We start from the raw sequence: 21070 nt of genomic DNA, 5'->3' as shown, positions 1-21070 counted from the left end.
TCCTTGTCCTTATCCTTAGCGCATCCCAAAATTCTTGCATCGATTCTCTTTGCGTCTTTGTTACCAAGTCCAGCTGTTCTCTAAAATGTTCGGTACTTTCCTGCTTGCGACACCTTTTAACTAACTCCCTTTCAATTTCTTCAAATGTTTCATTTCCCTCAAGGCTTCCATATAAACCCCATAAGCTTCTGCTTCCCCAGTTAATTTTTTTATTTTTCTACCCTCAAAACTTCCTCATCAGACCATCCTTTCATCTCTACCAAATCCCTAAGATCCTCTACAAATGTTTGCATTTCCTCAGTTGACTTACAAGAGAAAGGAGCGGGTGATAAATTTGTATTTTGTTGTGGTGACTACGCTTCTAGTAGACCATTCAACTCCCTATTAACCACTCTTAATTCTGCTGTATAGTACTGGCTCTGGCTCTGTTACTCCTTGCATCTCTCACAATGCCGAAGTCCTGCGCATCTCGGTACTCATTTTAGATCACCAGCAATTACAAAACACAACATAAAATATATCAACTTAATTCTTGCGTCTAATCATCAGCCATTTTGATTCCTGGCACTGTCTAGCCATGAGCCCGTAATGCTTACACGTGGAACATACTACGGGCTAGTGATTCTGTACTAGGTGCTGAATGATTTTCTAGGGCACACTGCGTGTATCTGACAGGTACTAGCCAAGCATGTCCCCCATTGCATCTGAAGGGTGACAAATACACCAGCTCCTTACTTTTAACAAAAAGCACTGTAACCAAACTTATTTGATATGACAAAGACACTTTGACGACAACAATTAAGTTTCTTGACTCACTGTACCATAGGCTGTAGATTCAGACATTGTGCTAAAAATGTGAGGCCAGTACTCTGACACTAGCTGTAAGCGGCTGGTGGAGGTGGGCTGGGGGAGGGACGCCATGTCGCACCAGTTAAACAGTCTCTAATTCCAAATACTTTATTACAGCATTCCATATGGCGACCAAGCGAACAGCCTCATGGTGATAGAGCTGCTATACTAACAGTGACTTTAGTACTGGAGAATGCGGGGCAGAATGGGATAGCGAGGCACAAACGGGACTGTACTGTTTTCTCGACTGGAGAAATCTGAATCCTATTCTAGTGACTTGCAACTATGTCTCTAAATGGAAGGAGGTGCGACAGCCCCTTTTTCTTAGTTTGGGGTGCGACTTGTAAGTCAACGATTGCCAGTGACGTTTACAGTTGTGTTTTCGTATCTTTTAGTGAATCTAAACGCAAGATAAGTGGTTAATTCTTAATTGTACGCCCTTGAATAACATGTAATCTTAAAGGGCATGCCATTCGCAGTACGTTAGTTAAATCCATCAGTTATTATGCTCCATAAGAGAGTTGTCAACCTGAAATGTGCTCTTGGGGTGGAACAGGACAGGGCAGAGTAGGATACTGTCCCGCTCTGCCCCTTCATGTATTTATGCCAGTAGATTTCAGAGCATGTATTTATTTCTTCCCTTGCTTTTCCAGATGGAGTGAACTTAAATTAGAAAGACTGACAGACAGCAATTGGATATTAAGTCAATGGAGATGGCAGTTTCAGTCGTTTTATCTTCTGAAATGGGAGTTTTAAAAGCATCTAAGGAGTTTAACGTACCGAAATCTACGGTAGAAACATCCGTTCGTAAAGCTAAGAGTAATCAAAACTACTGAATTGACAGATAATTAAAAATGTGTTCACTGTAGAACAATGATGACTTACCTGAAGGCAATGACTTACCTGAAGGCAATGGACAGCAAACTATTTACTCCAACTTTGAAACATCTCATTGTCAGGTCATTAACCTATGAGCTAGCTAAAAGAAAATATGGTTTACCACACAGATTTGACAAAGAAACGTATCTAGCTGGGCACAGCTACGTTATAGGATTTATTACTAGGCATCCTATGTTGTGTGTTCACAAGCCAGAAAATACAACTGGTGCAAGAGCGATACGACTCAATAAAGTAACTTGGTAGTAAGCATTAAAAACAATTGCACATTTGTGAAAATTACATTAAAATACTTTCTTATTGTTCACTTTTTTTAAAAATTACGTATTCCTGAGTCTAAATGATTCATTCGTCATTGTCTTAGTTTTAAGATGATATTCCTAACAATTTCATTGTTTATGCAATGATTTCGAAAAAAATCTCTTTATCCCACTCTGCCCAGTGGGTGGGGAAGAATGGGAAATCTCCAAGTATTTCTTTGAAAAGTGCCAAAATACATAACATGTAGTTTTAAGACACCAAGAACGCCTGAAGATGGCAAGAAGTCGGCTTGCCCAAATCTCGCGCCTTTTGGACGACGCTACCTGGTTGAATACCCGAGAAATTTTCAAGATTTCTGTACGCCGGGAAAACCTCAGATCACACATAGTTTTAAGTGATTTTCAGCGGAGATAGGTTATACAACTAGGTGATTTTTTATAACTTTAAGAAGTGTTTTATTGTGCTATTTCTTTTATAAACACTGTTAAACTTGAAGTGGCCCGTACCGTACCGATCTCTCCTTAATGGCTAAGGTATTTATACTCTTCCGAGCTGCGCTTATTTAGTCTTTGCTATGCCTTGTTGCACATACGCTGAACACTTCAGCGGCCGCCGGTGGGGAAAGGCTTAGGGCATCTACCGTTTAGGTACTGCTGTGTCAACTGTTTCCACACCCCACCATGCCAACTGGCCTCGCAACATTGTGAAGACTGTATAAAGCACAACATGTGTTCTTGCCTGTTGCTGGTGCTGTTGCAATTCACTTGCAACTTAGCACATTTATGAACAAATATGGTTGGTGCATTACAAATGCAAGTAAGGGTACAGTATACACATTGAAACAACTTACTGATATCCACACATTCAAAAGGAAATGAACCGCTGGCCAGTGAGCGTCTTTTACAATATTCTTAGTGCTTTTATGCTATGGAAGGAACGTAATCCAGGGTGTAAAACAAATATTCTTTACAAAGAAGAATATATTTTTACGAAATAGGAAGACTCCTAATCTTTCCTTACACTGAACATAAGAAGAAGCTGCTACAAAATGAACAACCAGCGACCATTGTTCAAAGAATACAAACAAGGATTTCTTCAACATAGAGCTCCAGTACAAAAATGAAAACTCCAAACATGCCAGATGCAAATTCTGTCCACGAAGTTATAACAGAGAAACCTCTATAACATGCTCAAATTGTAACAAGCATGTCTGCATAGCTCATGTTACATGCTACTGCTGAAATTGTGGTGTGTAATAAATTGTCTATATCGACATTTAGCTGAGGCAACAAACACTTGAGAAACTATGGCTATTACCATTTTCCTTGTTATTAACAATTTCTGTTTTGTTCAGTTTCAAAATAAGAGCATAAAAATAGTTTTTCACCTCATTAATATAATTTATAGCATTTAGTACTGTAATATTTATTTTATGGCAAAAAACACCCTATTCATTTTAGCACAAAAACAGAAAATTTACTAATTATTGTTATTGGAATTTTAAATGTAAGTCAGTTGACAATTTTCTATTTTGTTCATCTTCAGACTAGGTAAAAACTAATTTGTGTTACATTCTATTGACAGCCAGGGGCTTCGAATGAAGTGTGTAACAAAAGTATTTGCCTCTTTTTATACATGATGTACTTTATTGTTTGCTTGTAATGCTGAAAATGCATTAATTCTGTTGCACACTGAACCTAAATTTGAAATTATAATAACTTTCAGTAATTTATTACTATTATGTCCTTAAATAGCGGTTGAGTCACTATGACCTTAAAGAGCATATGTATATTGTTTTTTGTTTTTTTTTTCAAAAAGGAGCAGAGTTAATTAGTGCTGTTATGACCACAGACTTGTGCTAGTTATTGGGCACAAAAAAGCAAGCATATGTATTACATAAGGAGTGTTTATGGAAATTAATACTTTTTTCATTTCTTCTCAACATTATTTTTATTTTATTAAACGCTATAATGTACAGAAGACTGAGACTGAAGGTTAAGTTGACTCTTCGATATGAAAACGTTTTGTAACTGACAAACTGAAACAAATGTTACAGGAATATGGAAGAAGTTGAGAATCTCAAACAGTTAATAGAGATGCAGAACAAAAGAAAAGAAAAATTAGATGAGCAAATAAAAAGGATAACTCAGCAACTACTTGAAATAAATGAAATACTGTTCGGGTTTTGTCTGAAGCTTCAGGTATGTCAAAACAGCTTATTTTAATTAACTAAATTCAAATACAGTATTTGCTTATTGTTTAACGTGTGGAAGTACTAGTATTACAATGATGTTGTGGAGTCTGTCCTTTATGCTTGTTCCACTCAATAATTATTGAATAATTTTCTGGGGTAACTATACAATTAGTATGAAATTCTTGATTGGACAAAAGAACAGCTCCTACTATTCAATAGACGAATTTTTATTTAAAAGCGGATAGCATGTAAAAAAATACCTAGTTCTGAAGTGCGTTTGCACGAGTAGGATTGAAAGATTTTCGAGGGATAATGCAACACTCTTCTTTCTCGGACAATTTAGGCTGAAAAAATTGTAAAACTTGTTGTGGAATATCGTGGAATATTCTTGCTTCAGCCCCTATAATTTCATGAAGTTTTCATTAGTGGCGACGCTATATGCAGCCTTCAAAATGGCGTCTGTAACGGAGATGCGTTCCGAGAAGAGAGCTGTCATTGAGTTTCTTGTGGCGGAAAACCAGAGCATTACACATATTGGTAGGCGTTCACAGAATGTCTACGGAGACCTGGCGTGATCAAAAGCGCGGTGAGTCGTTGGGAGAGGCGTCTGTCATCATGGCAGCTACGTCGCGCAAAACGTGTCCGATCTGTCGCGTGCCGGCCGACCGCACAGAGCTGTGATTCCTGCAATGTTGGAACGTGCGGATACTCTCATTCGAGGTGCTCGATGGATCACAGTCAAACACCTCGCTGCTCAGCTGGACGTCTCTGTTGGTAGTGCTGATACACTCGTCTATCAGTTGGGGTACTGGAATGTTTGTTTCTCTCTGCCTAACGTAAGACCGTAAATAGCAACGAAGGACCATCTGTGCGGAATTCCTTGTGCGCTACGAGGATGATCGTGACAATTTTTTGTCGAAACTCGTCACAGGCAATAAAATATGGGTTCATCACTTCGAACCCGAAAAAAGCGGCAATCCGTGAAGTGGAGCCACACCATCTATCCTCCAAAGAAAAAGTCGAAAATCACAACCTCAGCCAGTAAAATCGTGGCGGTGGTTTTCTGGGACTCTGAAGAGGCTACTTTCTTTGATATACTCCCTCTTGGTGCAACGATCAACTCTAAAGTGCACTGTGTTACGCTCAGGAACTTGAAGAAACGACTTCAGCGTGTTCGTCGCAACAAAAATTCAAACGAACTTCTCCTTCTTCATGGCAACAACATTAGTATGCGCACCCGAAAGGAGCTCACCCACGGGAAGCAGTATGTGAACGATGTGGACGTAATTGATACAGCAAGAGGTTTGGCTCCGCCACCGACCAGTACAATGGCACGATGCGGGCATAGGTGCCCCCTCCCCCCCCCCCCCCCCCTCAGTAAAATGGCGTTAGGCGGTCACATTGTACTGAGGTTATATCAAAAATAGGGTTTTCTAGCCAAAGGACTGGAGAATAATGTGGTGTATTGGAATCCTGAATAAAACCAACCTGCGTTCAGAAAAAAAGTTTTTCATTATTTGTTGAACACTACTCGTACATGTTCATTAATGTTAAAACTAATTGTGAATACATAGCTTATAAACTGACTCGTTCCAGATCATTTCAATAAAAATATCTTTCAGGTTATCTATGGGACATGTAACCAACCAACTAAATTTAATTACAAACTTTTTTATATTTTCGCTGGAAACAGTGTATTGCCACTTTTCAGCTAAGAGCATTTAGAAAAAGATACAAGAATACCTTTAAATAATGATAAAACACATACACGTTCTGTAATTATTAAAAAGGTGGCCGTCTATTGAACTTCTCAAAAATGATTTTTGTCTTTTAATATACCAATAATTATTTATTTGTTGCTTATTTAGCCCAAGCAATTAGGGCCTTAAGGCCTCTCTTAGATCTGACTAGGAACAACACACACCAAAGATATTAAAAACATTTCCAATAACAATAATAATAGTAGTAGTAAATGTCATTTAGAATGATACAGATTAGCTTAGCATATTTGAAGCCACGTTTTGTATTACCAGAAGCAGGATGGGTAAGGGGAAGAGGAGAAGATTGAAATGACAGTGACAGTGGCTTTTAGGAAAGAACAGAATATAAACAGAGAGCTCTGCCCACAAGAGGTAGGGGGAAGTTGTGGGGGAGGGGGTCTGACGAGAGGAGCTGCACAGAACTTGGAAGAGATAGCTATTATGATAGAAGTGAACCATTAGCTGTCTTTTCAAGTTTGGAAGGAATTTAATTTCTCGGATATTTTGAGGAAGATTGTCCCAAAAATTGGTTCCAGATACAGCAAATGATTTAGATGACGCATCAGTATTATGGTGTCATTATAATGAAAACGAACCATCTTACTTCACTGCACTTAGTGGTCGTGCGGTAGCGTTCTCGCTTCCCGCGCCCGGGTTCCCGGGTTCGATTCCCGGCGGGGTCAGGGATTTTCTCTGCCTCGTGATGACTGGGTGTTGTGTGATGTCCTTAGGTTAGTTAGGTTTAAGTAGTTCTAAGTTCTAGGGGACTTATGACCATAGATGTTAAGTCCCATAGTGCTCAGAGCCATTTGAACCATTTGAACTTAGTTGCAGACCTGCTCTAGGAGAAGGAAAATTGGGAGTTGGAGGGTTAAGTGTAGTGGTAATGGAGTTGATGGACTGGTATGTGACCGCGTGTAGATCAGGAGATTAAATGGTGGAAGACAGTGAATTTAAGGTAGGGGTGACTGTGACTGGTTTCAGGCCATGATTATGAGGAGAAAAGAACAGGATAAGGTGGGAAAGGAGAAAGGAACCCGATGTAAGAAGAAATAGTGATGAATTAAGGATAAATATCAGAGTGGATCCTTTGTCTTGGAAGGAGAGGTTCTTGATGCTGCGTTGGAAGAGTATATGGAGAGTATGCGAATGTAGGATCAGTGGGACTGGCTTGGTAGCATACCACGATTGGAACGGAAAGGGTTGTTGGAGGCAAGGTAACAGGATGTACAGAGATTTTCAGTGTGGATGAACTGTGAGGGGAATTTGATGGGTCTGTGAAGGATTCGAGTAAGGGAGGGTAAGAGGATTCATTAAGCCAGCCATTCAAGGATATGGAGGGTCTGATAGAAACAGGGTAAAGTAGCTATCCAGACGACATTGACATAAGAAAAAATGGGTCAGATCAAGGTTTTGTAGATGTGCAAAATGGCGGAAGGATGCAATCCCCCATTTGTGGCCAGTTTGTAGCTATGGTTTATTTTGGATTTTCTATTGGATGGTTAGGAAGTGGGTTTCCACGTTAGTTTATGGCCAAGTATCAGTTCGAGGCATTTTAGTGTATTAGGTAATTAGATAGGACGATAACGAATTGTTAGTTACGGAAATCATGGAGACAGAACCTGCAGATGGTTCGTCCTATAATTATTGACTGGATGTTGGAAGAGTTTATCTTGAGGATTCATAGATTGCACAAGTAGATTATTTGGTTAATATAAGATAGGAGGGATTGTTGGGACCTTTTTAGCATAGGGTAGAGAGCTAGAAAACTATTGCCACCAATGGGCTGTAAGAGGGAATAGTACAAATGGCTTAAGCGTACTTGTAGAGGATATACAGTAGAGGTGAGAGAACAGAGCCTTGAGGTACAAATTTAGCAGGCTGTAAGGTATGGCGATTAGCAACAATAATGGTGACAAAGGGTAAGAGTTCAAACAAAAAAGATACAACAAAGTGGATGCAGTTACGTGGAAGTGTATATACCTGGAGCCTGAAGAGGAAACCAGAATGCCCATGCAAGTTTTTAGGCTTCCTCCAGGTCAAGGACAAAAAAAAAGAACTGTGGATTTTCTTGTATAAGTTGATGTGATAGGAGATGAGCGAGATACAGAAGTTGACATTTTAAAATACTGTACATTTTATTCTGACAAAGCATTAAACTTGTTTGTACGACAGGCGTCCATTAAGTAACGCAACACATTTTTTTCTGAAAGCAGTTTGGTTTTATTCAGGACTCGAATACACCACATTATTGCCCACTCTTTGGGCTACAAAAGCCTACTTTTCAACGTAATCTCTGTTCATTACGACAGCCTTACACCACCTTAGTGGGAGGACCTGTATGCTCACACGGTACCACTCAACTGGTCGACGTCGGAGCCAGCGCCTTGCTGCATCAATAACCTCGTCTTCTTTCATTTACTGCTTCCCGTGCAGTGCAACAGATGGATGTGTGATCTGGGCTGTAGAGTGGATGTGGAAGAACGGACCACAGAAGTTTTGTGAGCTGCTTTCGGGTGCGCGGACTTGTGTGTGGCCTCGGTTTGCCACTGAGAAGTTCGTTTGCACTTTTGAGGCGACGAACGCGTGGAAGGCATACCAACATTGAAGCAGTCACAGCTGTGAGCGGCCGGCCGGCGCGCGGGACATTGGACAGGTTTGCGCGACCTTTTTGCAATGATGACACACGCCGCGCCTAACGACTCACCGTGCTTTTGTCCACTGCCAAGTGTCTGCAGACATTCTGCAGTCGCTTATGAATATCTGCGGCGCTCTGGTTTTTCGACATTGACAGCTCTCTACTTGGAACGCACCTCCGTTACAGACGCCATTTTGAAGGTATGAGAGCGCCATGCACTATCGGAACTTCAAGAAACCATACCGGCTAAAGCGGAAATATTCCACTGCGTCTCACAGTAAATTCTGTTCCATAATGGTGTGGCCTGTGTTTACATGGAATTGACTGGGTCCAATGGTCCAACCAAACCAGACTTTGACTACAAATGGTTATGTGCGGCTACTTTGAGACCATTTGCAGCCGTTCGTGGACTTCGTGGCCGAGAAAAAAAGTGTTGCATTAGTTATTGGACGCACCTCGTATTACTGACTCGCATTATTACAACATTTAATCAATCAGTGTGACATTTGTAGAAATACATATTTTTGTCTTTGGATTGGTTGGCTTTGTTATGTACTCCTTTCAGAGAGAATTCTAAATCTACTGCCTTATCCGACAAATGTAGCTTCGTGCCCTGACGGCGTGATCTGCGCTGCCAATGATGTCTCGTGTGCGAAACACTAAGAGGGACAACGTCGAATGAATCTGACTAAGCCACGCTCTTCCAGTCATCTAGGGTGCAACCGATATGGTCACGAGCCCTCGCTGCAGCCCGTGTCCCGCTGTTAGCAAAGATGCGTCCGTTTCCTACTGATAGCTCATTAACGCCTAATTTCACCGCACTATGCTGCCGGATTGTTCGTAGAACGCCCCACATTGACTTCCTAGGCTATTTCACGCAGTGTTGCTTGTCTGTTAGCAGTGACAACTCTACGCATACGCCGCCGTCGTTAAGAGAAGGCTGTCGGCCACCACGTCGTCCGTGGTGAGAGGTAATGCCTGAAATATAGTGTTGTCGGCACACTCTTGACACTGTGGATCTTGGAATACTGAATGCCCGATCGATTTACCATCCCGCTTTCAGAGTCCGTTATTCCCGTCGTGCTGCCATAATCACGTCGGAAGCCTTTCCACCTGAGTACAAAAGATAGCTCCGCCTGTGCACTGCCCTTTTATACCTTGTGTACGTAATACTAAAGCCATATGTATATTTTCATGTAGCTATCCCATGATTTTTGTCATCTCACTGCATAATGCTTGAAAGCGTGCATATAAACTCGAATCTCTGATACTAAAAGACTGAAATACCAATGAGAAGTACCTGATCTAAAAGTAACCTGGAATTTTCTCCTACAAACCATCGAAAAAAGAGCCCATAGTAGAACAAATCTACTAAAATTGCTAAACCGCAGAACATGCGGGCTAAATCGCACAGTCATGTTCCATATACAGGGTGTTACAAAAAGGTACGGCCAAACTTTCAGGAAACATTCCTCACACACAAAGAAACAAAATATGTTACATCGACATGTGTCCGGAAACGCTTACTTTCCATGTTAGAGCTCATGTTATTACTTCTCTTCAAATCACGTTAATCGTGGAATGGAAACACACAGCAACAGAACGTACCAGCGTGACTTCAAACACTTTGTTACAGGAAATGTTCAAAATGTCCTCTGTTAGCGAGTATACATGCATCCACCCTCCATCGCATGAAATCCCTGATGCGCTGATGCAGCCCTGGAGAATGGCGTACTGTATCACAGCCGTCCACAATACGAGCACGAAGAGTCTCTACATTTGGTACCGGAGTTGCGTAGACAAGAGCTTTCAAATGCCCCCATAAATGAAATTCGAGAGCGTTGAGGTCAGGAGAGCGTGGAGGCCATGGAATTGGTCCACCTCTACCAATCCATCGGTCACCGAATCTGTTGTTGAGAAGCGTACGAACACTTCGACTGAAATGTGCAGGAGCTCCATCGTGCATGAACCACATGTTGTGTCGTACTTGTAAAGACTCATGTTCTACCAGCACAGGTAGAATATCCCGTATGAAACCATGATAACGTGCTTCATTGAGCGTAGGTGGAAGAACATGGAGCCCAATCGAGACATCACCAACAATGCCTGCCCAAACGTTCACAGAAAATCTGTGTTGATGACGTGATTGCACAATTGCGTGTGGATTCTCGTCAGCCCACACATGTTGATTGTGAAAATTTACAATTTGATTTCGTTGGAATGAAGCCTCATCCGTAAAGAGAACATTTGCACTGAAATGAGGATTGACACACTGTTGGGTGAACCATTCGCAGAAGTGTACCCGTGGAGGCCAATCAGCTGCTGATAGTGCCTGCACACGCTGTACATGGTACGGAAACAACTGGTTCTCCCGTAGCACTCTCCATACAGTGACGTGGTCAACGTTACCTTGTACAGCAGCAACTTCTCTGACGCTGACATTAGGGTTATCGTCAACTGCACGAAGAATTGCCTCGTCCATTGCAGGTGTCCTCGTCGTTCTAGGTCTTCCCCAGTCGCGAGTCATAGGCTGGAATGTTCCGTGCTCCCGAAGACGCCGATCAATTGCTTCGAACGTCTTCCTGTCGGGACACCTTCGTTCTGGAAATCTGTCTCGATACAAACGTACCGCGCCACGGCTATTGCCCCGTGCTAATCCATACATCAAATGGGCATCTGCCAACTCCGCATTTGTAAACATTGCACTGACTGCAAAACCACGTTCGTGATGAACACTAACCTGTTGATGCTACGTACTGGTGTGCTTGATGCTAGTACTGTAGAGCAATGAGTCGCATGTCAACACAAGCACCGAAGTCAACATTACCTTCCTTCAATTGGGCTAACTGGCGGTGAATCGAGGAAGTACAGTATATACTGACGAAACTAAAATGAGCTCTAATATGGAAATTAAGCGTTTCCGGACACATGTTCACGTAACATCTTTTCTTTATTTGTGTGTGAGGAATGTTTCCTGAAAGTTTGACCGTACCTTTTTGTAACACCCTGTATAGAAGACTGACACCCGACTCATCCTCACTTCTGGAAACGTTGGCGTGGTCGTCGGTTCTTCCACAGTTTGACCGCTCTCTCCAGAGCCTGAAGTGACGCTCACACCCGCTGTCTCTCTGTACACGTATGTCAATAACATCTGCCAGTCATATCTCCACCAACTCTCGAACCCTTGAAAAACTTGGTCCGTTGTTGCGCCTCTATGACAACACTCCATAGACAACGCTTAGAAAATACTGCGAGTAAAATCCCGTTGATCCCGTAGCAATAGCGGCAGACTTCAATCTTCCACTGAGAGAGGCTCACACGTATAGAACGAGAGCCAGGGTATTTTCTGTAACTTATTTAGAGTAGCAGGTGAGCAAGCCCACCTTCGAGCAAAACTTACTGGATCTGCAGGCAACGAACATTCCGAAACTTTTCTATGCAGCGAACGTGATTATCACAAGGGTCTAACGAAAAGTTTATGGAAGGATGATATTTCTCCTTGACAGGTGCAATGGTAAGATCATTAGAAACTCTCCGAGAAATCTGCAGAAAATATTCAGTTCTGGGGAAGGGAAAGCGAATACTCTGTGACAGAAATTGAGGTGTGTTGCAGGCCATGTGTTGGATAAGTCAGTGGCATGGAAGGTAGCGAGGATCTGAAAGACCCACCATGGTTCAGTAACAATATTGGGGAAGTACTACAAAAGCATAGAGAGCTACATAGCAGTATGAAACGGTGCAGAGTCTTTCCTGACAAACAGAAGCTGTACAAGACAAAAACCAGAAGTGTCCAGTTAACTCAAAAACAAGATCTTTTAAGCTGTGTTGTCAAAAATGCTAAAACGTTTTGGTTCTGCACAGGAATACGTCAATGGGAAAACTTTGTTTGTCCAGATGCACCTTGACCACGACTGCACCAAAATAGAAGATGCTAAAATGAAGGCCGTAGTATTTCCGAACTGCTTCACATCAGAAACCACAGTGCAGTTGCGGTTAGATCATTAGCAACTTGTTGAGAAATGCACAGAGACTTGCAGATGGACAGCACATATCGCAAGGCAGGAGTGGCAGCTGATCCATAGTATTAGTAAATGTAAAATAATGCACGTAATCAGCCGAAATGATTAGATTCCGCTTGAGCACGATCAGTTAATAGAATTGGTCACAACTTTCAAGCATCCATGAATTGTTGTCCTGAGTGATTTAAAGTAGAAAGGCCGCATAAATTTAACCGTGAAGAAGGCATGTGCCAGAGTCAGAGATACTGTGTGTCCTTGACAGCGTTTTGTAAAGCCGTGTAATAGTGTTGTAGTCACTTGGTTCTGGATTAATGAATTGCCAAAAAAATTAATGCACTTTTCTCACCAGTAACTGTATTTTGATAGACTGCATAAATCCCTGCCGGCACTTGCAGATTGGGCTGCACTGCGTGGAACCACTTACTACACACCAACTCCTCTCTCCGATCCAGTATTTCGAAGAGCTCACAACATTACCATCTTCAGAACATAGGAAGTAATTCACAGTACGAGCATCATATCATCATTATATTACCTTCCAGAATGAGATTTTCACTCTGCAGCGGAGTGTGCGCTGATATGAAACTTACTGGCAGATTAAAACTGTGTGCCGGACCGAGACTCGAACTCGGGACATTTGCCTTCCGCGGGCAAGTGCTCTACCAACTGAGCTACCCAAGAACGACTCACGCCCCCTCCTTACAGCTTTACTTCTGCCAGTATCTCGTCTCCTACCTTCCAAACTTTACAGAAGCTCTCCTGCGAACCAAGCAGAACTAGCACTCCTGAAAGAACGGATATTGCGGAGACATGGCCTAGCCACAGCCTAGGGGATGTTTCCAGAATGAGATTTTCACTCTGCAGCCGAGTGTGCGCTGATATGAAACTTCTTGGCAGATTAAAACTGTGTGCCGGACAGAGACTCTAACTCGGGACCTTTACCTTTAGCGTGAGTCGTGCTTGGGTAGCTCAGTTGGTAGAGCACTTGCCTGCGAAAGGCAAAGGTCCCGAGTGCGAGTCTCGGTCAAGCACACAGTTTTAATCTGCCAGGAAGTTTCATTGTTTTACCTTAATGATACAGTTTTAACTCTTCCTTAATCATTTTATGAAAAGCTGAAGAGTGCTAACGTGGTTGCTGTCAGCCCATACCCATTAGTCCAGAAGTAAGTGAAAAATAATTATAAAAACACATGAACCTCAACTCTGTCCACTCCAGGAACACGAATTCAAGAACATACACTGACGCAAATGGAAAGTCTGATACATGGACACCTCGACTGAACAGTGCTAAACTGATACTTCAATATTCATATGCTTGCGGGCTATGCTGATTAAAATTTCTTCACTATGCGAACTTACACTGAGGTGACAAAAGTAATGGAATAGCGATATTCACATGTGCAGATGGCGGTAGAATTGCGTACACGAGGTATAAAAGCGCAGTAGTGCATTGACCGACATGTCAAATGTACTCAGCTGATTCTTATGAAGAAATTTCCTACATGACTGCAGTCGCACTTCGGGAATTAAAACATTCTGCAAACGGTTCACCGAGAGCAGCAGCGTTTTCATACAGTTGTCAGGGCAAGCAGCACTGTGTGAAATAACCGCGGAAATCAATGTGGACGTACGATGAACGTATCCGTTAGGACAGTGCGGCGAAATCTGGCGTTAATGAGGTATGGCAGTGGACAACCGATGCGAGTGCCTTTACTAACAGCAGCGCCTCTCCTGGGCTCGTCACCATGTCGGTTGGACCCTAGACGACGTAAGAACGGTGACCTTGTCAGACGAGTCTCTATTCCAGTTGGTAACTGTTATGTTCGGCTACTTGGAGACTATTTGCAGCCATTCGTGGATTTCCTGTTCCCAAGCAACGATGGAATTTTTGTGGTTGACAATGCGTCATGTCTCTGGGCCACAATTGTTCGCTATTGATTTTAAGAACATTCTGGACAATTCGAGTGAATGATTTGGCCATCCAAATTGCCCGACATGAATCTCGTCGAACATTTACGGGATACAATCGAGAGGTCAGTTGGTGCACAAAATCCTGCACCAGCACTTTAGCAGTTATGGACGGCTGTAATGGCAACATGGCTGAGTATTTCTGCAGGGGTCTTTCAACGGCCCGTTGAGTCCATGCCACGTATTGTCTCTGAACTACGCTGGACAAAATGAGGTTCGACACGATATTACGAGGTATCCCATGAATTTTGTCACCTCATTGTATTTTCATTACAGAAAAAAACTTATCGCCGTATTTGGGAACTGGAGAAAGGTCGAATCATTGGCATGTGGTAAATGGGAGCATCGCACCGACATATCACATGGACAATGACTGCAGAATCAATGAGGAGATGGTATATTGCAAGAAGAGTAGTCCTCCCAGAAGGACTACACCACGAAAAGATCCTAGAATCTTTCCACTAACTCTGACGAATAGACACATAAAAATAGTAGAAATCCGGGCAAGAGGCAACAGGCGGAGTGTCTTCATGAACCGTGGAGAACATATTGCTGGAATCTGGGTTGAGATCTCATGCTGTTATGCATCGTTTACCGCTGACGCCATACAGCAGGCAACGAAACTGATTTAGTAACTGTTGAAGGGAGGTGTAATTCTCACCACTTTTTTTCAAGAATGGTAAAACCTGTAGATACACATTTCATAACGGGGATACTAAATAGCATATTTCAGCAGTATAATGCAAGGCCCACACTGCAGCTGACACCACAAATGTCTTGATAAATTTGCGCATCACTGACTGGCTTGCTCATTCCCCATCTATAGAGCAAGTGTAGAAAGCAATGGAAAGACGTATACTTTCATACAAGCCTCAAGCCAGCAATTTCTTGAACTGACGCAGCATGTGTTCAGGTATGGTAGGAAACTCGTCAAGATAACATATGGAGGTAGTTTCCATAGCACAATGAATCTATGACTGTAATTATGGCCGTGAGGGATCACATCTCACACTTATGTTGATGATGGACGTATGTTCCAAATGGAATGGAAGTTTATCCATTTAACACTCGTTATATGATGAACATCTCCAGAAAGTTTGATAAATATTGGACTGATACTTCATGATGTAATAATTTCTATTTCTGTCAATGTAACTATCATTCCAGACATCCCGAACTCTACAAACGAAGTTCAACACACTAGTAACAGCTGAGGGCATGTACAAATACTGCATACAACCACGATGCCGTTATATACCACCATCACAATGAAGGTCCCACAGACTGACGTGAAACTTCTGCCGTCCTCTAAAGTATCAACCTTTACACTGGCTATTATCGAGGACAATTGTAAACCTCTGAAGCTCTATGAAACTTCCTGGCAGATAAAAACCTGTGTGCTCGACAAAGACTCGAATCTGGATCCTTTGCCTTTCGTGGGCAGGTGCTCTACTGACTGAGCTATACAAGCATAGCACACGACCTGCCTTCTCAGCTTTTCTTCCTGCAGTACCTCATAACCTACCTTCAAAACTTAATAGAAGTTCTCGTGCATACTTTGGGGTTTGGATAGCTCAGTCGGTAGAACCATACCATGTGGGACATAAAGTCTTCGAAAAGCGACAACTAGTTCCTCCGACGTCATGAATCCGGTGCTAGGCCAGGGTGAGTCCTGCATGAAATCGCCCTGTCATCTTGGAAAATCAGAAAGCTTCTTCAATGTTTTTTCCGTTCCCAGATGGTTGCAATAACATTAGGAATTTGTTTGTACTCTCATTGCTGCACCCGTTGAATTAGAAAAAGCTTTCAAGTGAAGTGTAAAGTTGAAGTGTAAGCTCGTCAGGTTGCATAATTAACAGAAAAAGCTAATCAGATGACACGACATGAAAAATTTTGAATATCGTCTTAGATATTTTGCCAAAAGTTATGTACAGATGTGAGTGTCTATATGGAACCTTCGAAAGCAATAAAGTTGCTACTAAAATTCAGGTAAACATGGGTGGACTTTTACCTATGAAGATATTTCATACAGGTAAGCGTATGAATCTTACTCTTGAGGCATTAAAGTATCAACTGCTGACCATAAAAACGCTGGTTTGTTGCCAAGAGGAATACTGGCAGACTCTACATAAACAGGCTGTGTCCATTCCGTGCTACATTTGTGGGCTCTACTTCACATCTAGGTATCATGTGTCCACCAAGGAGTGAAAAGATTCTGGCTTGTTCTTAAGACAGCACCCAGCCACTAGCATGCAGTTCAGTTCGCTGAACCAAGCAGTTCCATCAAAGAGCCAAATGTGGATCTGCATTTCACAGCGATACCAATTCCAGGCACAGCACCAATCTTGGAGACACATCACAGCAGCCTCAACAAGCAGCCAGCCACTGCTGCCAGAGCCTTCACCTCCTTCGACATTGCTGTCCTGTGGACTCTATGTTTCAGTATTGGTATATGGCACGTGACTTGGCTATTATGATTTTTCTCATGATCTATCACTAGGAATAGGTGACTGACTGGTCTTAGACTTGTACCGAGAAAATCTCAGCAGTGTCTGACATCTGACAAAGACATAGTAATTTCAAGTGTTATTGTTCTGTCAACAAACCATCTGTATCAGGTCAAGAAGATAGTAATTTCTGTGTTGTCAGTTTCTATATCCTAGTCGACTGTTGCACGTTAGAGTAGTATAACTTCTGTGGCCAGAAAAATCTTGAAGTTCAGCCCTGGCAATGCCAGAGAAAAAAGACTGCTGATGGAGCAGCAGTGAACACTAAAGCTGTAGTGTTGACTCAAGAGCCAACACCGTGTCGCTACAGGAAGCCGAAATGCACGCGTCTAAATACACGCAGACCGGCGTGAGGTCTGGAACAGGACAATATCTTGAGAATTGCAATAAAGTACGAATATCTTGTAATACTTAACTTTAATCCATAATTGTAGAACATCGCTCTTGATGATACATGCTTCACATAATAAATATCAATTGAATACGGCGCCTTGCTAGGTCGTAGCAATTTACATAGCTGAAGGCTATGCTAACTATCGTCTCGGCAAATGAGAGCGTAATTGTCAGTAATCCATCTCTGGCAAAGTCGGCTGTACAACTGGGGCGAGTGCTAGTACGTCTCTCTAGACCTGCCGTGTGGTGGCGCTCGGTCTGCTATCACTGACAGTGACGACACGCGGGTCCGACGTATACTAATGGACCGCGGCCGATTTAAAGGCTACCACCTAGCAAGTGTGGTGTCTGGCGGTGACACCACATTCCTCCCCCGCAAATCGGCGAACGGTTGTGTTATAAGGCTTCCGCCCGCCGTGGGGAGGACCCCATGTTGACTTATGCGACGACGTGGGGAGCCTAACAACAGGCGAGGCTGTGCCACCCGCACCCTGCCATTCGGTCCGAGGGGAGCTAGGAAACGCCTGAAAACCTAGTCCAGGGTGCACGCCAACATGCGGTGTATGCGCCCGTAAAGAGACAGGAGGGGCCGTAGGGTCGACCTCCATCGCGTCGGGGCAGCCGACGGGCGAAGACGACATCTGGTCCGGAGCGGGCAAGAGTTACATGTCGGAGGACAGCTGCTCACGGGAAGCGATCGGCAGCGCGTGACCCAGGGAGGCGCCTGGCGGTTGCAGCGAAGCGTCCACTGCGGGCGTCGCCGGCGGGAGAACAGGCGGCGGCGGCGGCGGCGCGTCGCCATGGGGCAAAATGGAAGGCAGCGTCGGTAACACCTGGGGATGAGGCGAGCCAGTAGGTGGGTCCCCAGGGCGCTGACCGGACGGCACCGTCGCTGAAAGCAGACGGGGAGCGGCAGAACCCGTGCGACGACAGAGGCGCAGCTGATTGAGATGCCGACGCACCTCACCAGAGGCCCCCAAAACCAAATACATAGCGCGGCCGAGGCAGCGAAGAATGCGTCCTGCGAGCCAACAACGTGAACCTCGATAGTTGCGATAGTATACAACGTCGCCAGGAGCAAAAACAGGTGGCGGCCGCTGCACAAGAACCTGATGCGGCGGATGCAGCAAAGACATCAAGGTTCGATGAGGACGACCGTGGAGCAACTCAGCCGGCGAGCGACCATCTCGAGGCTGAGAGCGATACGAAGACAAAAAGAGCAACAACGCGTCCTCCCGAGAATGCGACTCGTTCAACTTCAACATCTGTGACTTGAAAGTCTGAACCAATCGTTCAGCGGCACCGTTTGACTGAGGCGAAAACGGCGCGGATGTCAGATGTTGAATACCATTGGCCGTGCAGAATGACTGAAAGTCTGCGGACATGAATTGTGGGCCATTGTCGGAAACAATAGTCTGTGGAAGGCCTTCAATGCAAAAGATAGCCGATAACGCTTGGATGATGGCAGATGACGTCGTGGAAGACATCCGGACAACAAAAGGAAAATTACTGAAAGAATCGACCACAACCAACCATCGAGCATTCCAGAATGGACCAGCAAAATCGATGTGTAAGCGTTGCCAAGGGGAAGTGGCTTGTGGCCATGCAAAGAAGTTCCGCGGTGGTGCGAATTGTTGTTCGGCACACGCCACGCAAGAAGAGCACATATTCGTAATCGCAGCATCGATTCCGAACCAAGTACAGTGCTGATGAGCAAGTTGTTTCGTGCGCACTATACCCCAATGTCCTTGGTGGAGAAGCCGTAAGACAGAGGACTGTAACGAACGTGGGACCACGACCCTGGACTGATCATTATCAGAACGCAACAGCAAAACACCACGTCGTACAAAAAGTCTCTCCTTGTGAGCAAAAAATCGGCGAACCAACGGATCCTCGATCCGTGATTTCGACAAGGGCCATTGTGTAGCAACAAAACGCAAAACGGTAGCAAGGACAGGGTCAGCAGCTGTGGCTGTAGCTACACGACGAAAATCAATCGGAAACGATTCGACCACGTCATCGGTTTCCGCATCAATGAACATGCAAGCAAGTTCGGAAGAATCGAAAGCTCTATCCTCAGCAACAGGCAAACGGGACAACGCATCAGCGTTTCCGTGCTTAGCAGTGGACAGATACAAGATATCGTAGCGGTACTGCGAGAGGAAAATAGACCAGCGAATGAATTTTTGCGCTGTACGTGGAGGTACAGGCTTGTTCGGATGAAAAATCGTTGTCAAAGGTTTGTGGTCTGTGATGATGGTAAAGTGACGACCATACAAGAAATCGTGAAACTTAGTAACATCAAATACGAGAGCCAAGGCTTCTTTCTCTATCTGTGAATAATTTCTTTGCGCAGACGAGAGCAATTTGGACGCAAAGGCAATAGGGCGATCATACGATCCATCTTTATGCGCAAGCACAGCACCGATCCCGAAATCCGATGCATCTACCATCAACAAAAGGGGTTTCTGGGGATCGAATGGCGTAAGGCAAGTATTTGAAAGCAACGCCGATTTCAACTGGCGTAAGGCGCGTTCGCATTCCGTCGTCCAGACGAACGGAACACCTTGACGGCGTAAGCGATGAAGCGGAGCTGAAATGGAAGAGGCTTTGGGCACATATTGATTATAGCAATTTATTTTTCCCAGCACACTCTGTAGCTGCTTCAAATTCTGCGGCGAAGGCAAGTCTTGTATGGCACGGAGGTGCTCGGGACTGGGATGTATGCCTTGGGCATTGATTACATGTCCCAAATATGGTAAGTCACGAGCAAAAAACACACAGTTGTCCTTCCGCAAGCGAAGACCATTTTGGCGCAAAACCTGAAATAATGTCCTCAGATTGGCTACATGTTCTTCTTCCGTCTTTCCGGAGATCACAATATCGTCCAGATAGTTTGCTGCAGTAGGGACCGGCGCACAAACAGTTTGCAGATACCGCTGAAACAATGCAGGGGCGGATGCACACCCGAATGGCAGTCTTTTGAACCGATACAAACCAAGATGCGTGTTAACCACCAAAACGCGCTGGGATTCTTCGTCCACCGGTATTTGCAAGTACGCATCTGCCAGGTCCAACTCCTAAAAATATTTACCCGGGCACAGTTTGTCAAAAAGATCTTCCGGGCGGGGTAAAGGAAAAGTTGCAATCACTAGTTGTGGATTCACAGTTGCCTTGAAGTCCACACAAAGTCTCAATTTTCCGGAAGGTTTTGGCAAAATTACTAAGGGTGAGGCCCAGAGAGAAGCCTGCACACGTTCAATCACACCTTGTGATTCCAAATCGTGTAATGATCTTGCGACCTCGTCACGCAATGCGTGGGGAACATTGCGCGCTCTGAAAAATTTCGGTTGCTCGTTTACTTTCAGTTCCAAATGCGCTTTATAGTTCGTAGCGCAACCAAGGCCAGGTGCAAAAATGTCTGCAAACTCTTCACACAGACGAGAAACACTGGCTGAAGGCGCAGTCTGGTTCACTGAGAGGAGCTGATTTACTATAGACAAGTTAAACAACTGAAATAAATCTAAACCAAACAAGTTCACTGCAGAAGAAGAATGAAGAACGTAAAATGACACAAGTTTTGT

At 43.8% G+C, this 21070-nt stretch overlaps 1 protein-coding gene across 1 annotated transcript in view; it reads left to right on the top strand.

The window, feature by feature from the left end:
* Positions 1-21070, top strand: part of LOC124555822 (outer dynein arm-docking complex subunit 3) — a 314791-nt gene that overhangs the window by 286231 nt on the left and 7490 nt on the right. The window contains exon 9 of the mRNA XM_047129889.1: positions 4064-4208. Within this exon, the coding sequence (XP_046985845.1) occupies positions 4064-4208 (145 nt within the window). The remainder of the gene's footprint in view (positions 1-4063; positions 4209-21070) is intronic.

Source organism: Schistocerca americana, chromosome X (genome assembly GCF_021461395.2).
Source record: "Schistocerca americana isolate TAMUIC-IGC-003095 chromosome X, iqSchAmer2.1, whole genome shotgun sequence".
NCBI classification, from domain to species: domain Eukaryota; kingdom Metazoa; phylum Arthropoda; class Insecta; order Orthoptera; family Acrididae; genus Schistocerca; species Schistocerca americana.
This window is presented reverse-complemented; position numbering and strand designations above follow the sequence as displayed.